Here is a 16,252-nt window from a genome sequence, read left to right on the forward strand (position 1 = left end):
TACGGACAGGCTCGTCCTTCTCCTTTACGGGAAGCAGGACATCCCATCTCAAAATCTAGTTTGTTGGAAGTGTGAACAGCTCTGCAGGATAAGATCTCTTACCTGCAGCAGCCCTTTGGAAAAGCTTAAGAGAGGCTCTCTGGGACAGAATGCCTTATGTTAGTCTATAAACATGTAAGTCAAGCTTTAGAACAAATCCTGCCTAAATACAACAATCAATAGGCAGTCCCAGATCCACAGAGGCAGCACAGACTACACAGAGCTTCCCCGTCTCCTCGTCAGCATAAGGAAAGGGCCCCTTAAGCCAGAACCTTTTACTCAATTAAGCTTCAGATTTGTTATCCCTGTCACTCAGGGCCGTAGGGAGGAGGCTCCTACCCGCAAACCTGCCCAACGTGTCCATTATAAAGGTCTACTTACCACTGTGCTCTCCTCAAGTATGCTTTGATATACGTGTCATCCAGTTTTACTGCATTCGTGCAGTCATCTATTGCTTCTTCAAGTTTCCTAAGCTACAATGTCAGACAGAAGTTAAGTGAGTTCAAACCAGAGAACAAATGCTGCTAAGTAGCATTATGATTTTAGGCAACTGAAAGGTGTAAAGACTCTTGGAAAATCTCACTGCTTTGTGTGTCTGCATCTAGGGAATTTTTTCCAGTCCCCCAAAACCACAGAGCTTTTGTTCCCTAGGGAAAAATTAGAAGCTTGGCTATGAAATGGCAGAACTACGTTGTGCTTCTCTTTAAGAAATGCACTTGGAAATAAGGGTCTTCCTGAGAATGATCTGAAAATCAAGTTATTCTGTGTCCAAACTAAATCCCACACAGGAAAATAAACTTAAAAATACTTAAAAGATTTTTTTTTTTAAAGCATTGCTTGTTGTCAGCCATGTAAAATATCCATTACTGCTGCCTCCAGCTCAGCCCATTTCCCAGGTTTTGAGAACAGCCTCTGTCCCCTGATCAAGTGGGGGTGTCAAAAAGCTCCAAATCACTGCACAGAAGAAGGGCAGGGTGGAAACTGGAAGCACTATCACATGACTGACTGTTTCTCTGGACAGTGCATGACCAAAATACACCAGCCAACCCAGAAAAAGCATCCAGGGTTTTTAAATTAGGTCATATCTTTTGAGATCAAAACCCAAAGCAAGACAGATGATCTGCAAGAATACGAACAGAAACCTTCTCATTACCAGGAAGGAAACAAATAGGATGCCCTTATGCTGATTAAGATAAGGCTAAACTACATTCCTCCTCTCCCTCCCACTCTGTGCAGCCCAAGTATTTCAGTTTTGTTTCTTCAGGAGTCAACTTTGTTGGCTGTCTGGAACAGATCCAGTCATTGTGCAAGTACAAAAACCTGAAACATTGCCTACAGCACTGGAGAGATCCAGCTGCCCCAGCAGCCAGAGGAGCCTATGCTTCCCAGAATAGCCAATTTGCAATTTATAAACTACGTGGTGAGGAACAGGATGAAAGACTACCTGCCAGGTGACCATTTCTTACCTTTGAATTAACTGTCCCCCGGTTGCAGTAGAGTTTGGCATTTGTTTTTATATTATTTGGATCTATTCCTAGTGCCTCTGTGTATAGTTCATATGCTAGTTTGTAGTTTCCTTCTTTAAATGCTTTATTCCCATCTTCTTTCTTTGCTTTAAGTGCTTTGGCATTCTGAAAGAAAATACACCCTGGATAAGGACAACAGGCAAGTGGTTCAGGGGTACCAAGCATCGTATTTTGCTGAGTGAGGGCCTTCAACCATAGCTGTTCTGGTTTGCTTTCAAGCACCGTTACAGGACACAAAAGTCACAGCCTCGCTACAGCAGCTGAAACGAGCTGTAGGCATTTTGCCTTTCCCCCAAGAGAAGCGCTAAGGAACAGCCAGTGCCAGTTACAGGCGTTCTCCATGGGAACAAAGGTTGCCTAATGTTTGAGAACATGACAGTGAAGGAAATTTATGGATTTAAAAAAAAGGAATGGGACCTCACTTTTTGAGAGCTTATACAAGTAAACAGATCTAAAAAGTCGGTCAAAGTACTACAACAGAGTAGAAATGAGGGAAGGAATAAAATGAAAGGAACAGCGCTTAAATGCAAGTCAACCTGCAGGCCCTAATATTGAATCTGAAAGTCAGAAGTTCTTTCAGAACTGATACACCTAGTTTTATTGCTCCTATATCTGATCAAGGAACAAAGAAGAATGAAAGGGAGGCAGTCTTCAAAGTATCAAAGTCTTCTGAGAAAGAGCTTCCAGCAACTCAGTTTTACCTAAAGCAGCAGCTGGTTGGCTTTGGGAAGGGCTTGACACACTCCTTGCCACTGCTGGGGAACGCTAATGTTGAGAGAGGGAGAAGGGATTGATCCAGCAGTACCGAGTTATGTGTTTGGTTAAAAAAAAAAAAAAAAAAAAATTCCTGGTAATTTTGCAGTCCCATCCCCAGAATCCCCAACTTACACGGCAGGCAAGACACGCTTTCTCATGATCAGGAGCCATTCTGAGTGCTTGGACAAAGAATTGCACTGCCTTCTCAATACAGTCCTCATAATAAAGGCAGAGACCACGGACATACAGAGCGTCTGCATTTGTTGAGTCCATTCGTAAGATGTCACTGTAACAGACAAGAGTAAAGAAATGAAATGTTTCCCTATTCCAGTCTCCTCCTGATCTCCAAAAGCACTCTTCCTCCGCTGAGACATTTAGTTATTTTATCAAGTCTGTGATACAGAAACGCAAAAAGTAGGGGAACTTGCTCAAGCAGGACTGCTGGTTATTAACCGAGGCTAAATACAGTTTCCCGGTAAGATTAACTTTAAGGGGGATAAATTCACATACTCTTCTTCATCGCAATTTGCATTAAGGACTATTTCTTTTTTATATTCCCTCATCCATTTCAGGCTGTGGAAAACAAGCATCAGCCGGGACGCATCACCAGCTGTTACTCAAAGTCAAGACCTTAAGACACTCACCTCGCTACAGATTGTGCTTCTGGGTAGCGACCCAATAACGCTAAACATTCGGCCTTGAGGATTTTGAATCGGTGACAAGCAGGAGCAAACTCCAAAGCACGATCCATGCAAAATACAACCTGGTGTGAGGAAAAAACCCCACAAATGTGAGCAAAGCAATTAGCTAAAGGCCTAGTTTGAAAGGCCGCGCCATTACCACCCTTGAGATTTCATATTTGTCTTTGAACAGGAAGATAAGCGTGCAGACACCTGTTTCTTCTGCTGCTGGAGACACATATTTCATTAGAAAGTTTTCCTCATGTGCAGGTTTTTTGTCCTGTCTTGTAAAGTGCTTTGTGTACAAAGGTCTGTGGCACCTGCTGTGTTACGACACAACACTACAGGAAAAATTCGAGGGACACCTCTAGAAGGTCCATCCCTTTAACTCCTCTGAAATTGCAGGCCCTAAAGAAAAAGCCAAGGAAGACAATTCTGCCCCTGTTTCCTGCATTATAAAGGCACGTGGGAAGGACAGAAATTCAATAGATTGAGACAGTTTGGACTGGACAAAACACAAAAAGTACAGTGCAGGGACTGATCTTACACTGGTCTGATTGCAATGGGCAGGGTGATCTAATAGGTCTTTTCCATCTCGGCCTCTCTGGTGGGGACATCTGCACGAGAACAGGGTCATTGTTCCACCAAGGTTCATCTGCTTCCCCGGCCCGTGACATCACGGTTGCCCGCTGTGGGAAGCACTGTGCTCCAGACTGAGAAGCCAACGGCTTCTGGGTGAGGAAGGAGCAAGAGCAGCTCTCCAGAAACAAAGATCACATTTCATGCAAGCCTCCCCAGAGGAGCGAGATGGGAGAAGTGAAGGGACAGACGCAAAAGCCCAGAACATGCAGAACAGGCAAGGCAATTCCTGCACATGAAATCCAGATTGACCATACGTCCCATTTGCTCCTCAAAACCAGGTGATACAAGCTGGGATTTCCCCTTCCAAAATCTTGAGCTTAGCCTAAGAGTCAGTGACCTGAACAACAAGCTTAACGTGCTGGACAATCTCCTTTCTGGGCCCAACTTGGGCCTTACATGCAACCACTGAACAGAAACAGTTGCATGAGAAACGTTTGGTGCCTTTCAGATTTCATGCTGTCATTTCTTGTTATATCAGGTCAGTACCAGCTGTGTCCTGTTACAGCCCTTGGGAAGAAAGATTTGGAAACAGTAACAGAGAAAGCCCCACGCAGATCTGCATTCCTCCTTCAAAGACCCTCACTATAATACTGGCAGACAGACTGTTTTGGTTTGTTTTTTTTTTTTTTTTTTAATTAAAGAGTTGAGAAAGAAGAATCCTGGATATGCATTTTAGGAGCAAAGTGCTATCGAATGCTGCTGCTGACAGAACCTGTACCAAACAGTTGATTCATGGTTCCACTCACCCTGCAAAGCAAACAGCAATAGAAGATATTCAGCCCGAGCCAGTCACCCTCTTCACTTTTCATTCGTTCAGTGCTAAGAGAGTGTGAGCTCTGCTGTCTTCACAGCTATCACAGTTCACCAAGCAGCCCTGCTTCAATCGCAAAAGCATGTTGTACAGAACGCCCTGTTCGAGTCCAGCTAATGTTCGTCAGGGAAATTCGACATGCATCTGGCTGAACTGGACAGGTAAAACCTGTCAGTACATAATGCTACAGGAAACAATGAAATTTATCTTACCTTCCTGAAATCCCGTTTCTCAAAATCCACTTCAGCTATTTTTTCATACTCAAGCACAGTACTGGCGTTCTTCAGCTGAAAGACAGGAGAACACAGCAAGTGCTGCAGGACAGTCGCTGCTCTGAAACACCATCAAGCAGCACTTAAGCAGCCAAACCCTAAAGCGTCAAGAGCAAAAACTATTGCAAACCATGGAACAATAATGCGGATTACATGAATACTTTTGTCAGCGTTAAAATCAGTTTGAAATCAAGTGACGTAATGGGCAGCCCAGAAAAACGTACCCCTGTGAATGAGACAGAAAAGTGGCAGCAGCCTTCTACACACTGCGTCACCTGTTTCCGTGCTCCCTTCCCACCATTTACCATTTCTCCTCTGGAGTGCTGGGTGAAAGACCACACTTTTTTGCTAAGAGGAGACAATCACGCACAAAAGTAACTATGCAGCCTGGCGGTCTACTGAAAAACTGGTATAGACATTTTGACAGCATCTCATTTTTCCCATTACCTCACAGCATGCAAACAGTCATTATTAACGATGACTGTGATTCCACCTTGCAAATTCGAAGCGAAAGGCTCACCAGTTCAATCCACTCCCTTTGACAGGTACATCTACTGGGAATATTTAAATTTTAAGAATCTCTTACCTCTTGCTGCGCCTGGGTATTCTTATGATCCAGTTCTAAAACTCGTTGAAAGCAGCGGCTGGCAGCCATGGCATTCCCTAGGGAAAGATGGCACTTCCCTTCCCGTAGATGGCCCTGAGAAGACAGTTAAAAGGGAATTGCAAGAGCTGCAATAGGTGGAGACAAGGGTGTTGAGACACAAATAAGAAGTATGAAGGTTTCCACATACCCTTACAAAGCTATCATCCAATCTGACAGACTGCTGAGCATCTCCCAGTGCTTCTCGGAATCTGCCCAACATCATGAGTGTGGCAGCTCTGTTACCGTAATAACTGGCATTATTAGGACAGGTATCTGGAGAAGATGTCAGAGCACTCACTGTTACTGTAACATAAGCAGCTATACAACTTGTAGAACATATTAAAAAGCCGTGGTTGGATTAAAAATTCACATTCCCTCCCAATTTATAACGTCACCTAAGTGGTTTAAGATGACGCACGATGGTCAAACAGCTGTTTTGAATAGCAAGTTATAAAACTATTGCTCCCCACACTATATACAGGAATCAGCTCCTATAGAACAAAAATTGTTCTGTCAGGCAGCACTGCTGACCCTGCATTAGAGGGAAAGCTGGACTGGTTTCACGTTAAGAATATCTTGGCTGGAGGAGAAACAAAGAACTGCTGCAATCACCCACACTGGCACTGACTTGCATCATAAATCTGGTGAAGTTTCGCAAGGTTAATTAAAGCAGGTAAAAAGTTTTCATCCAGTGTATGCTGTTAGAAACCCTGCTGGTGTATTTTAAATCAATTTTAAATCAATAACTAGCTTTGATTTTTAGACCTGGTATTCAGCAAAGATTCCTACTACCACCAACTGTTCTCACCTATGGCTTTTGTGTAATAGTTGTACGCCTCGTTGTAATCTTTCTTGGCGTAGTATGCATTCCCTTGTTCCTTGAATGACTCTGCCTCTCTGAAAGGAAGGAAAACACCCCATTTTAAGAGAAATTGAACATCAGACCAAATTCTGACCACGATCGAACATTTGATCCCCAATCTTAGTATAACTCCTCAGTGCTCCCAAACTCTTGTAGCTAGTTGCTGCAAGACTTCCTCTGTATACACTGCCCATCAGAAAACAGAACGCCTCATGTCCTGCTGGCTCCCAGATACTTCATCACTTTACTAGGGCTGTGAACAGGGAGATGATCCAGCTGAACATTACAGGAATGCAGTAGCAGACTAAAGCCACCTTTGCGCATCCCTCTTTCAGTCTCAGAGGCACTTGGCTTCTCCGAGTCCATCAAAACTCACAGCTGTACACAGTCAATCGAACCAGCCTACTCCTGCGAGGTGCTGCATAACCTCAGCAGTCATCGAGGTCAAGAAACAGAGTGCTGTCTATCTTTCGGTAGTCCCACATACTTAAGAAACAGGGCCAAGAACAATTCTACATTCAGAAGCCAGCTAAATCAAGGAGAAGTAAGGGTGCAAGCCTCAAGTAGAAGCTTGGCACTGCCTTGGCAACAGGTCCAGAAATAGTCCTCACACTCAGGAGCAAGCATTTGCAGATACAGTTTAGGACATTTAAAAAAACACAACATATGGTTTAAAGCAGCATCCCTTAAACTCTTGAAAGCAAAGTTTCCCCTAAAGGAAATTAAATACTTCTCTCTCTTCTCCCATCTACCTGCATCATTTTAGATAAGCAGTCTCAGAGGGGACTTGTACCATGGTGGTGAAGTTTAATTCAGCTTCACTGAATTAAATTCAGTGATTTAATTCACTTGCTTCTCCTCCTAGACTGTTTAATGTGCGAGAACTATGAGGCCAACCCAAAAGGAGCATCACCCCACTCTAAGATACAGCAGTCAAGACTTGTATCGTGCTTTTGGGACTTCACTGCTGTAGCCAGAGCAACAGATGCTGTTTGTCCACTCTCCAAAGCACTCGCACAACCAGAACTCTGGCCTCAGACAAAGACAAATTCTAACCATCAGAACAAAGACCAGCTCAGACTCCATCCTTCATGTCCCACCAGGGATGTGGCCAGCATATCTACGAGCCCCAGCTACTCTCCTTCAACAACTAGCAATCTTCTGCTAGAGCAGCCAGGCTGCAGGGATCACCTGTACAGGGAAACATCCGCAGCACAATCGGTGCAGTTGCAGTTGAGTATTACAAGTCATCGTAGCCTTCTTGGGTGACCGTCAGCTGGTCTGAACATAGCCTTTGCTGAAGTAACAAAGCAGAAGCCGAGGAAGCTAAAATAGCTGAGTGACCCCCAGCCTGCCAGAGCAGAGCGGCACTTGCAGGCTCAAACATGGGTCAGTTCCAGGCGGTGCTGAAATGTCGGGCTTCAGCGTTTTCTTGAAAGAAGGATTCAGAAAAGAAGGTGTCTCTCTGCACCGCTTGCTGCAGGAAAGCTATTTACAGGGTAACCCCAGGCAAACAAAACTAAGCCAAATCAGAGAACACAGGACTAGAGAGTGAAGGGTCACAGGATTTTCTACATACAAATACCTCCATCCTGCACAAGCTGTTCGATTGCGCTGCGCTGAGGAGCTTTATTCCTGTATCCGACAACACTACTGTAACAGTCAAAGGCCTGAGTCAGAGACAGTCTTAAGTCTACCAGGTACTATAAACACAGAGGTAATCTTTACCTTTACAAATGTAGGCTCACCTATTGCAGAAAGTATAACTCGAGTGATCCACTGCTGTATTTCTGTACACCTCTACAAAAGTCTCGAAAATCAGATGCAGCTTTGGGCATGTTTCAGGACTGGGTTTTGCCCAGAGGAAGCAAAGACTTTTGTCTTTCACAAATCACGTTCTTGATGAACCTAACAGGATAGAAGTTGACTGTCTTCACTGAAGGCTGCAGCTACAACACATTGGAAGAGTGGAAAAGGGGCTCTGGCTATAGAAGATGTGCTGTCAGAACGTACCATAGTGAGAAGCCTCTTTCAGTATAGAAAATAAAAAGTGAAGAGAAGACCGCTGACTAGTCCTGCATTTTAGTAAGCTGCCAAAGCCAAGACCTGAGGGTGCAGAGTAGATTTGTAAGAGTCAACCACCACTTTGCATTTTTATTTTGGAAGTACATATAGATCGGATCCGTATGCAAGAAATGCATTTATCTACTGGAAGCTGCCAACCCAGACAGGCTGAATGCAAGCCGCAGTGCCCTCGCCAAGGGGGGAGCGCTGCCGGAGCCCCCCAGCACTCCCAGGGCACATCTCGGCAAAGGCAGCACAGGAGCCGAAACAAGGAGGAGGGACCCCACCAGTGAAGGGCAGCAATGTTCGGCAAGCCTACTAGAGAAAGAACAAAGGGAATTGTCTTGAAACAAGTTCACATGTTTTTAAACCTCATTCAGACTTGCCATTGGCCATTCCCACACAACTGCCTCATGCAAAGGGTTGTTTTCACTGAACCATCACAGTTTTGCCAGCTGGCAAAACAATAGACACAGGGAGCTGCCACGCCGAGGGCCCGCGGGCACAGCTGAAGCGTGTGCTCTTCACTTTCATTTTTAACTTTTGCTAGCAGCTACGCTCCAGCAACGGAGCAGATGCACCCCTGCTGTAACTCTGCTGAAGTCAAGCAACACACAATCACATTGCTGTATTTATTTGAAATAAGATGATTAAGTAACAGGGTGGCACAGAAACGGTTTAGCGCATGCACCCCACCGCCTCGGAAGGGTCTGGTCACGGCTCCTGGGTTCAGTTCATCCCCGCCGCATCTGCTCCCATTCCAGCAAACGCTGAACTCACCCACCCAAGATGGGAAACCACTGTACCTCCTGCGTCCCAGCCTGCCTAGCACCTCACCCAAGGAAGGTGCTTGTCCGTAGCCTTGCTCTTCCTCAGATGCCAGCCCGCTGCCAGACCCTGCACGGCAGGACAGCACCCCTCCGTGCTCCTCCTTCCCTAGGGCCACAAGAGCCAGAAATGATTACGTGCCTCTTGGATGGATCTGCATCACAAGCGGCAGGACTCATACTTTGCATGATTAAAAATGTGTCCAAACACAATCATCTTTTTTGAATATTACACACCAAACATTCAAAATACAGTGGAAAAAGTAATCGGCAATTCTGTACTTCTGGAACCTCAGCAGCAAGTAGTTTAATCAAAACTTTATTGTCTTGTTTCTGTAATCACAGATGGAAAAGAGCATCACAGCTCCTATTAAAGTTCCTTCCCTCAGAAGCTCTCTGTTGTATGGTCTAAAGAAAGGGAGAACAGTATTAATGGCAGAACTCATCTCTCGGAGCCACCACTGTAACCTGCTTAGCATACCAGTCCCTGAGTCACAAGTCTTTTAGCAATTTTACCTGTCATGTCATGAGGAAGCATCGTCTAATAGATACAGCTAAAGGGCTGGGTGCCAGAACACCCTGTCTGCCAGCAAACGGCCGGGAAGAGCTGGGAGAAAGAAAACAGATACATGGCAAAACCAACTTTCACAAAGCATCAGTACTCTGAGATGCTGGAGAAAATATGCAAACAGAATTGGTTTTTTTACACGTTTTTATTGGTCTGTTTTCCTTTTAAGCATTTCCTTTAACACAGATTGATGTATTAACAAGTCACAGCTCCTCAGATAACACAGGCAGGCAGGCAGTACACAGGTATTTCTACTGCTCATGTGGCTTAAAGCTTAACGATGAAAAAACAAGCAAATTGTCTCCGAAGCATGAAGGCCAAGACACAGTTGCTGGAAACGCGAGGCTTGTGGTCTGAGATCCTAGACACAGAACAGAAGCATCTCTCCCCAGTTGTGCTCCACTGACATAGAAAGCACACAGAGAAAACAGTTCTTGTTTACCACGGTCTCTAGCTATAACAAGAAAAAATGCAGATCTCCTGATATCACTGTAATTGTTTCAATCCAAACAGATGCTGCAGCCTGAATGAGATCATTCTGCATCTCGCACTGATGTAGGCTGCATTCCCCACTTGCTACTTTTGAAACTGAAGAAGAATCGTGCTTTGCTAAAAATACGATCTGGGCTCAATGGATTGCTTTGTGAGGGGAGGTTAGTGTCTTCTCAGGGCCTCTCCACGCTGGACGCAGAAGACAGGGAAGAGTCGCACCAAGGATCTCAGGAAGAAGCTCGTCTTTCATTGCTTGCGTGCACCACGGGCTCACAAGGAGGGGACTGTTTGGAGTAACTCTGTCCCTGTGAGCTAGTAAACTTTTTTTTTCCTCTTTTATAACATTTGTCAGGACCCCTAATTCTCCAAGTGCTCCGGCCCCTGTCACCCTAGAGGACCCGCCACCAAGACAAGCAGCGGCCGCGCGTTCGGACGCTCCCCTTGCACACCCAGGGGCTGAGGACGCAGCACGCTGCCTGCCTGGGGGGAGAAGGAACCCTCACAAGGCTCCTTCCATTCCCCGTGCCCTGCTGAAAGCTCAGCCCCTGCTCGTTCCCAGAAGAGCTGTGAGAAGCAGCCATCAGCAGTGACACAATCCCACGTTTGCCCAACAATTTCTGCCTCCTCCTCAGAGCTTCCACACGCTGCCCCCGCTCGAGCGCCGATCGTGGCTTCCACCCCTCCTACTCCAGCTCCCAAGGAGACACACGCAGACCTACCTTGCAATGCACCTGATTTTTTTAAGTCCTCCAAAACTTCTGGGATCTGCACAAACAGCACCTGCCAGGTCGGGGTGCTGGCACAGACCCTGCGCACACAGGTACGTGCGCCCAAAGCAATACCACCCAGCTACAGAAATTCGCATCTAAGCAGGTGGCAGACTTGCTCTCTCGACCCTCACTCCTACTTCATTTCCTGCCTCAGTTACGAAACAGTGACAAAAATATAAAAAAATCTAGGATTTAAGGAAGGCTCCAGAACCTTACCCTGGCCAAGCAATCTTTTTTAGGATGCTCTGACAAAAGGAACACACCTGCCTTTTCTAAGCAATTCTTGCAGATACTTTCTTTAATAGGACACAGTGCCTTTATCCAACATTTTTTTGGTTGAAATCCAGTCCAGATTCTCAGCTGTCAGATGTTATTCAGCTGCTTGGGTAAAATAAGTTTGGTGATCTCAATACAGTTTACAGCAGGCAGATGTCTAGAGCTTAAAATTAGCTGTCATATTTGCCACTGGACATACTATACTCTCCCCTCCCTTTCAGGGCTCAGAAGAGAAGCCAAACGCAGAGACATGCAGGGTACACTTCCCCGTACACGTTAGAGACTCTTCCTCCAGGTTAGATTTTGCACTCTGACTGAGGATTTAGCGCGAAGGGAATCTATCTATGTCTCCCATTAGTAGCGTTTGTGTTTTCTGTCTCTGGTGCACAGAGGAAGGCTGCAGGTCCCTGAAAACAAAAGACAAAATCCTATCCAGGATACAGCGCAATCACCCTCTGCAGCTAGACAGCATCTTGCCGTAGGGCCCAGGCTGAAGGCAGAGCAGAACACACCACCACCCAAGACATTTCTCTGCACATCAGCACCCCCCACTGAACAAGGAGCAGGTTTACTACTAGCTGCAATACAGAAATGAAAACGATGACATTTACTCACAGCATGCCCCAAACCAGGGAGATAGTGAGTCTGTACAGGCAAGTATCTGCACGGATAGCCTAAAGACTCTGCAACTGCAACGTAAAAGCAAAGGTCTGCCACAAGCCTCTCAAGAGCAGACAACAGCAACATAACGGCTATTTAATACAGAAGGCGCACAAAACACCCACGCTGTCCTCTGCATGCACCCCAGAACAGTCCCAGCACCCGAGGACAAACTCAACCATGGAAGACCAAAAGCCACAAGAACCAAAATATGCCAGCAGAAATCAAAGACATGAACCAAACCTCTCCCTGCAGCTGTAAGTGAAAACAACCCGACGAGCCCTGAACTTTAATTGCGCAGTTATGTAACACACCTCGCTCACAGAGCTCGGTATTAACCTAATTCATAGCAACGGCGCGATCTTTCCTGGCAGGGTCACATCGTAGCTGTCGTGAGAATCCACGGAAGGATCTAGAACCAGCTAGAGATTGTTTTTTTCTGCAGAGGCCTAAATGAAGGAAGTCAGCTGTAAGAATTACATGGAAAAATAACTGCATCTACAACATGATTCACCCTAAAAAAGCATGTCTCACGTTAAAGAGAAAGGCTAGAATTGTAGGTACTGACCATCTTCTCATACTGTATAAAGCCACTATCTAATTCATAGTATTCAAATATTCTGCAAATTTATGGAAAAGCAAAGAACTATGCGAGCAGCTTCTACTGCTCTTCATATTATCATAAGAGCATAAAGTAATTACATATTAGTAAAATAGGCTGGGTTTACAGCCTGGGAAACTCAAGTGCCCGTTGACAAGCAGAACAGGAATAGTGGAACCTTCTTCAGGCACCCCCGTAGCGACGCTTCCCACCAGCGGTGCCCCTCCAGCCGACTGACCCCCGCTCCCTGTGAAAGCAGCCAGGTAACGACATTTATTGACGAGGAGCCTGACCAAGATCCAACTCATTTCGTGCAAAATAGCAGTGGAAAGATCTGTCGAGCTAATAGCGACCCAAAGGCAGGCAGGGTCTGAAACCTTCTTGACTTCTGCACAATTCACTTTGTGTGGCGAATTTCACGTTCATTGCTTTACTAAGGCTAACTATGATTTCCTACTGAGGATCGACACATCTGAAGTCTGCAGCAAAAGCATTGTAAAAGCAGCAGTCCGGGCAGATCATTTCATAATGATATTTTCGGAATGATTTGAGATATTTCTTTTTAAGAGGTTTCCACATCCTCCAGTGCTGAAGAACGGGGAGAAAGATCCAACTTTAAGCATGCACATCAGACAGAATCTAGAGCTGCCAGGAAGATGACAAGGAAATTCTCCCTGGCAGAACTCCAGTGACCCCAAGCTCACAGACCAGCTGGGCGAAGGGAAAAACCGTCCTCAGGGGTTAGAAACCTTTAAAATTTATTTAAAAAAAAAAAAGTTACTTTTTGGGGGTGGACCAGCCCCTGCTCATCAGCTGTTCCCCAGCAGAGGAGCTGGCACTAACAGCACCGCTACCCAGCAGATAAAATTAACGCAATTACATCAACCCTTTTCCATAAGGACCCCCACAATTTATACAGCAGCAGACAATAATTATCCTGTGACCACACTCTATTCCTGTGCCTTAAACAACCTGTGAGTGAGCCATTTGGCATGTTTTCAGCTGTTTCAGTGCATTAGTTGCAATCATTCTGAAATACAAATCTCTGCTTTTGCTAATTTCCTAATTTTTATTATGCCACAGAGAACAGTCATGCATTTAGACAAAGGTGAGTCCTTAAGCAAAGTATCAGTATCTTGTCATACTGTAATTCCTAAACAGAAGTTCAGAACATGGAAACCCTTGATGCTGACTTACAGCAATGATTCAGAAAAGGTTTTCACTTATTTTTGCTGTTTCCTTATAGAAGGTATTACAGACACATCATAAAGACTGTACTAAATCAGATTCAAGTGTATGCCTCTGCACGTCCATTAATGCGGAGTGCCTGCATAGCCCTTACATGGTTCAAGATGTTTTACAAACATCAGACACCTAATTAAGCCTCCAACTACTCTCCCTAATACAGTGACCATCACCCTAATTTACACGAGCTCAATTAAGCCACAGAAGTTAAGCAACTGACGTAAAGCCAGGAAGGGCCAAGGTAGAGAAGAGGTTAATGCACAGGACCCTTGGCTGGCAGAAAGGCATGAGTGTGCAAGGCTTGCACTTTCTGAGCAACCAAAAAGACCAACTGGAAGTAGAATAACCATCTCCTACCCACACATTTCTCTTTTAGCAAGACAAAGGAGTAATATCCCAACAACAACAAAAAAAGGAAACATTGTGAAAGCACCTAATAAAAGCACTGCATGGTGATGACCACAGACTACGGGACTGGCCTAATGACACCAAGAAAAACCCAGATGCGCCAGACTGCCTGTTCCTCACAGCCGAGCCTTCCCCTCAGCGCGGGGCGAGGACCGAATGCTGCCCACGAGTTCTTCTATTCCTGCACCTGCTCAGCCTTTCCCAAGATCATCCTAGTCGTGACTGGTTCCCTGCGCCCATCACTTCTGCAATGAAACTTGGGAAGGAGGAAGGGTAACGTTAGAGGTCACTATCAGAAGACGACTGTGCCTTCAGCGTGGTTTCTACATTTGGATATTTTTAACATTTCAAACACCACATTTAATTAGCCTGGGGGAAGGAATGACTTGCCCACAAACAGGGCTTTCCCAACTTTACAGGCCATGCAATTTGTCAGTATTCTATGCACAACATCCAAGTGCCTCTTCAGCAACACCTAATTTAAGTCCTTAGAATGACATCACCAGGAAGTCAGCTCCTTAAGCTTTCAACTTCTGACAGTCAACAAGCAGCACAAAACACCTGAGGGCATCAATATTATTTTGAAAATACTATTCCTCAGAGGCCACTTTAGTTTTGTTTCCTCCTTTTAATTCCATCCACTGAATAACCTTCTAGAGAAACTGCCTCACCTTCTACAGAAACCATTCTCTCCTCCCAGTTCCCCAGGAGATAACCGACTGCCAGCGTTCGACGCTGCAGAGCCAGCGGAGTTTCCTAGACGTTGGACCTTGCTACCCCACTGCCTGCAGGGACTGCGACGCTCAGCTGCTGCTGGGAACCAGCTCACTTGCTCTTGAGAAGAAAATGTGCAGGAAAGGTTGGGATTCTCACCACCCCCAGCCGACGCTGTGGCTTCCCCTGGGCAAGGTGCACCAGGTCACTTTAGAAATGAACCAGCTACTGGAACTCAAGCAGCTCTGTAACTACACTAACCTTTTCAGAGCAGGACTCTGCCCAAACATACGCCAGCAACTGATGTTTTCCCCAATACCCACAGCAAGGCAGGGCAAGTAAAAATTGCTGCGTGTAGATTTCAAATGGTAACAGGGAGAAGAGAGCTGGGTATGATGAAGAAGCGAAGAGCGCTCAAATCTGTATTTGAAGCTTCCCCTTCTACACCACAGCTTAATCCTTTCCTCCTCAGCGATGGGAGAAAGCTCTCTTCAGACACCAGCCCGCATGGCCTCGGGACAGAAAGGATGTTAATTATATTTCTAGGACACCCTAGCTGACTGAAGACAGCCTGACTCCGCTACGGGGTATATATTCTAATCCTGGTATAGACGGAGGCCATGGGACACTCGCATGGGACGCGCGGCCAAGACATCCCAAAATAACGCGTCAGCCGGCAGCGAGTAGAGCCCTGCGCCGCATGTGGCATGTCACAGCCCCGGGCGGCACTGCGGCCGCTGGCGGCGGAGCCCCGCGTTCCCCGGGGGGCCCTACGGGACAGGCTCTGGGAGGAAGGCCTGTGCCCCCCCAGGGCCCGCCGCGGGCACGGACCTGCCGAAACCGGCCCCGAGCGCATCCGGCCCTACCCGGTGCCCCTTCGGCCCGGAGCTGCCAGGCCCCCGGCGCGGACCCGAGCCCTCTGCCCCCGCGGAGCTCCCGCTACCCGCCGGGCAACGCGGAGAAGGCCGGAGGAGCCCTGCCCGCCCCCGGCCCAGTACCTGCGACTCCCCCGCACCGAGGCCCCGGGACCTGCCGCCCCCTCCCGCTCCCCACGGCCCAGGGCCGCCGGCTCCGGCTCCCCCAGCCTTGCCCGCCCGGCCCCGGCCCCGACCCAGGGAGCCCGGCCCGGCCCCGCCCCGCCCGCCGGGAGGGACACCGGCCGCCACCTCCCCCGCCCGGCGAGGCGAGGCCGGCCCGCGGCAGCCGCTCTACCTCCGCGTCTCCTCCTCGCTCTCGGGTTCGCCGGGTCCCTCGGGCGCCGCCATGATCACATCGCACTCGGCCGCCGCCGCCATCTTACCGCCGGGCCGGGCTGGGGACGGACGGCGGGGCGGGGCGGGGGCGAGCGCGGCGCCGGAAGAGGCGGGGCTTCCGCCGGCAACGACAGCGGCGC

General features: G+C 47.2%; 1 protein-coding gene across 1 annotated transcript in view; it reads right to left on the reverse strand.

Moving 5' to 3' along the window:
- DNAJC7 (DnaJ heat shock protein family (Hsp40) member C7) overlaps positions 1 to 16,224 on the reverse strand; it is a 25,228-nt gene extending 9,004 nt beyond the window's left edge. Inside the window, exons 1-9 of the mRNA XM_054801402.1 lie at positions 16,072 to 16,224; positions 6,181 to 6,269; positions 5,521 to 5,645; positions 5,313 to 5,426; positions 4,667 to 4,741; positions 2,966 to 3,084; positions 2,454 to 2,607; positions 1,506 to 1,670; positions 421 to 512 (exon numbers count right to left, since the gene is read on the reverse strand). Coding sequence (XP_054657377.1) covers positions 421 to 512; positions 1,506 to 1,670; positions 2,454 to 2,607; positions 2,966 to 3,084; positions 4,667 to 4,741; positions 5,313 to 5,426; positions 5,521 to 5,645; positions 6,181 to 6,269; positions 16,072 to 16,154 — 1,016 coding nt within the window. The 5' untranslated portion in view covers positions 16,155 to 16,224. The remainder of the gene's footprint in view (positions 1 to 420; positions 513 to 1,505; positions 1,671 to 2,453; positions 2,608 to 2,965; positions 3,085 to 4,666; positions 4,742 to 5,312; positions 5,427 to 5,520; positions 5,646 to 6,180; positions 6,270 to 16,071) is intronic.
- Positions 16,225 to 16,252: the final 28 nt, after the last annotated feature.

This window comes from Grus americana, chromosome 22, assembly GCF_028858705.1.
Source record: "Grus americana isolate bGruAme1 chromosome 22, bGruAme1.mat, whole genome shotgun sequence".
Classification (NCBI taxonomy): Eukaryota; Metazoa; Chordata; class Aves; order Gruiformes; family Gruidae; genus Grus; species Grus americana.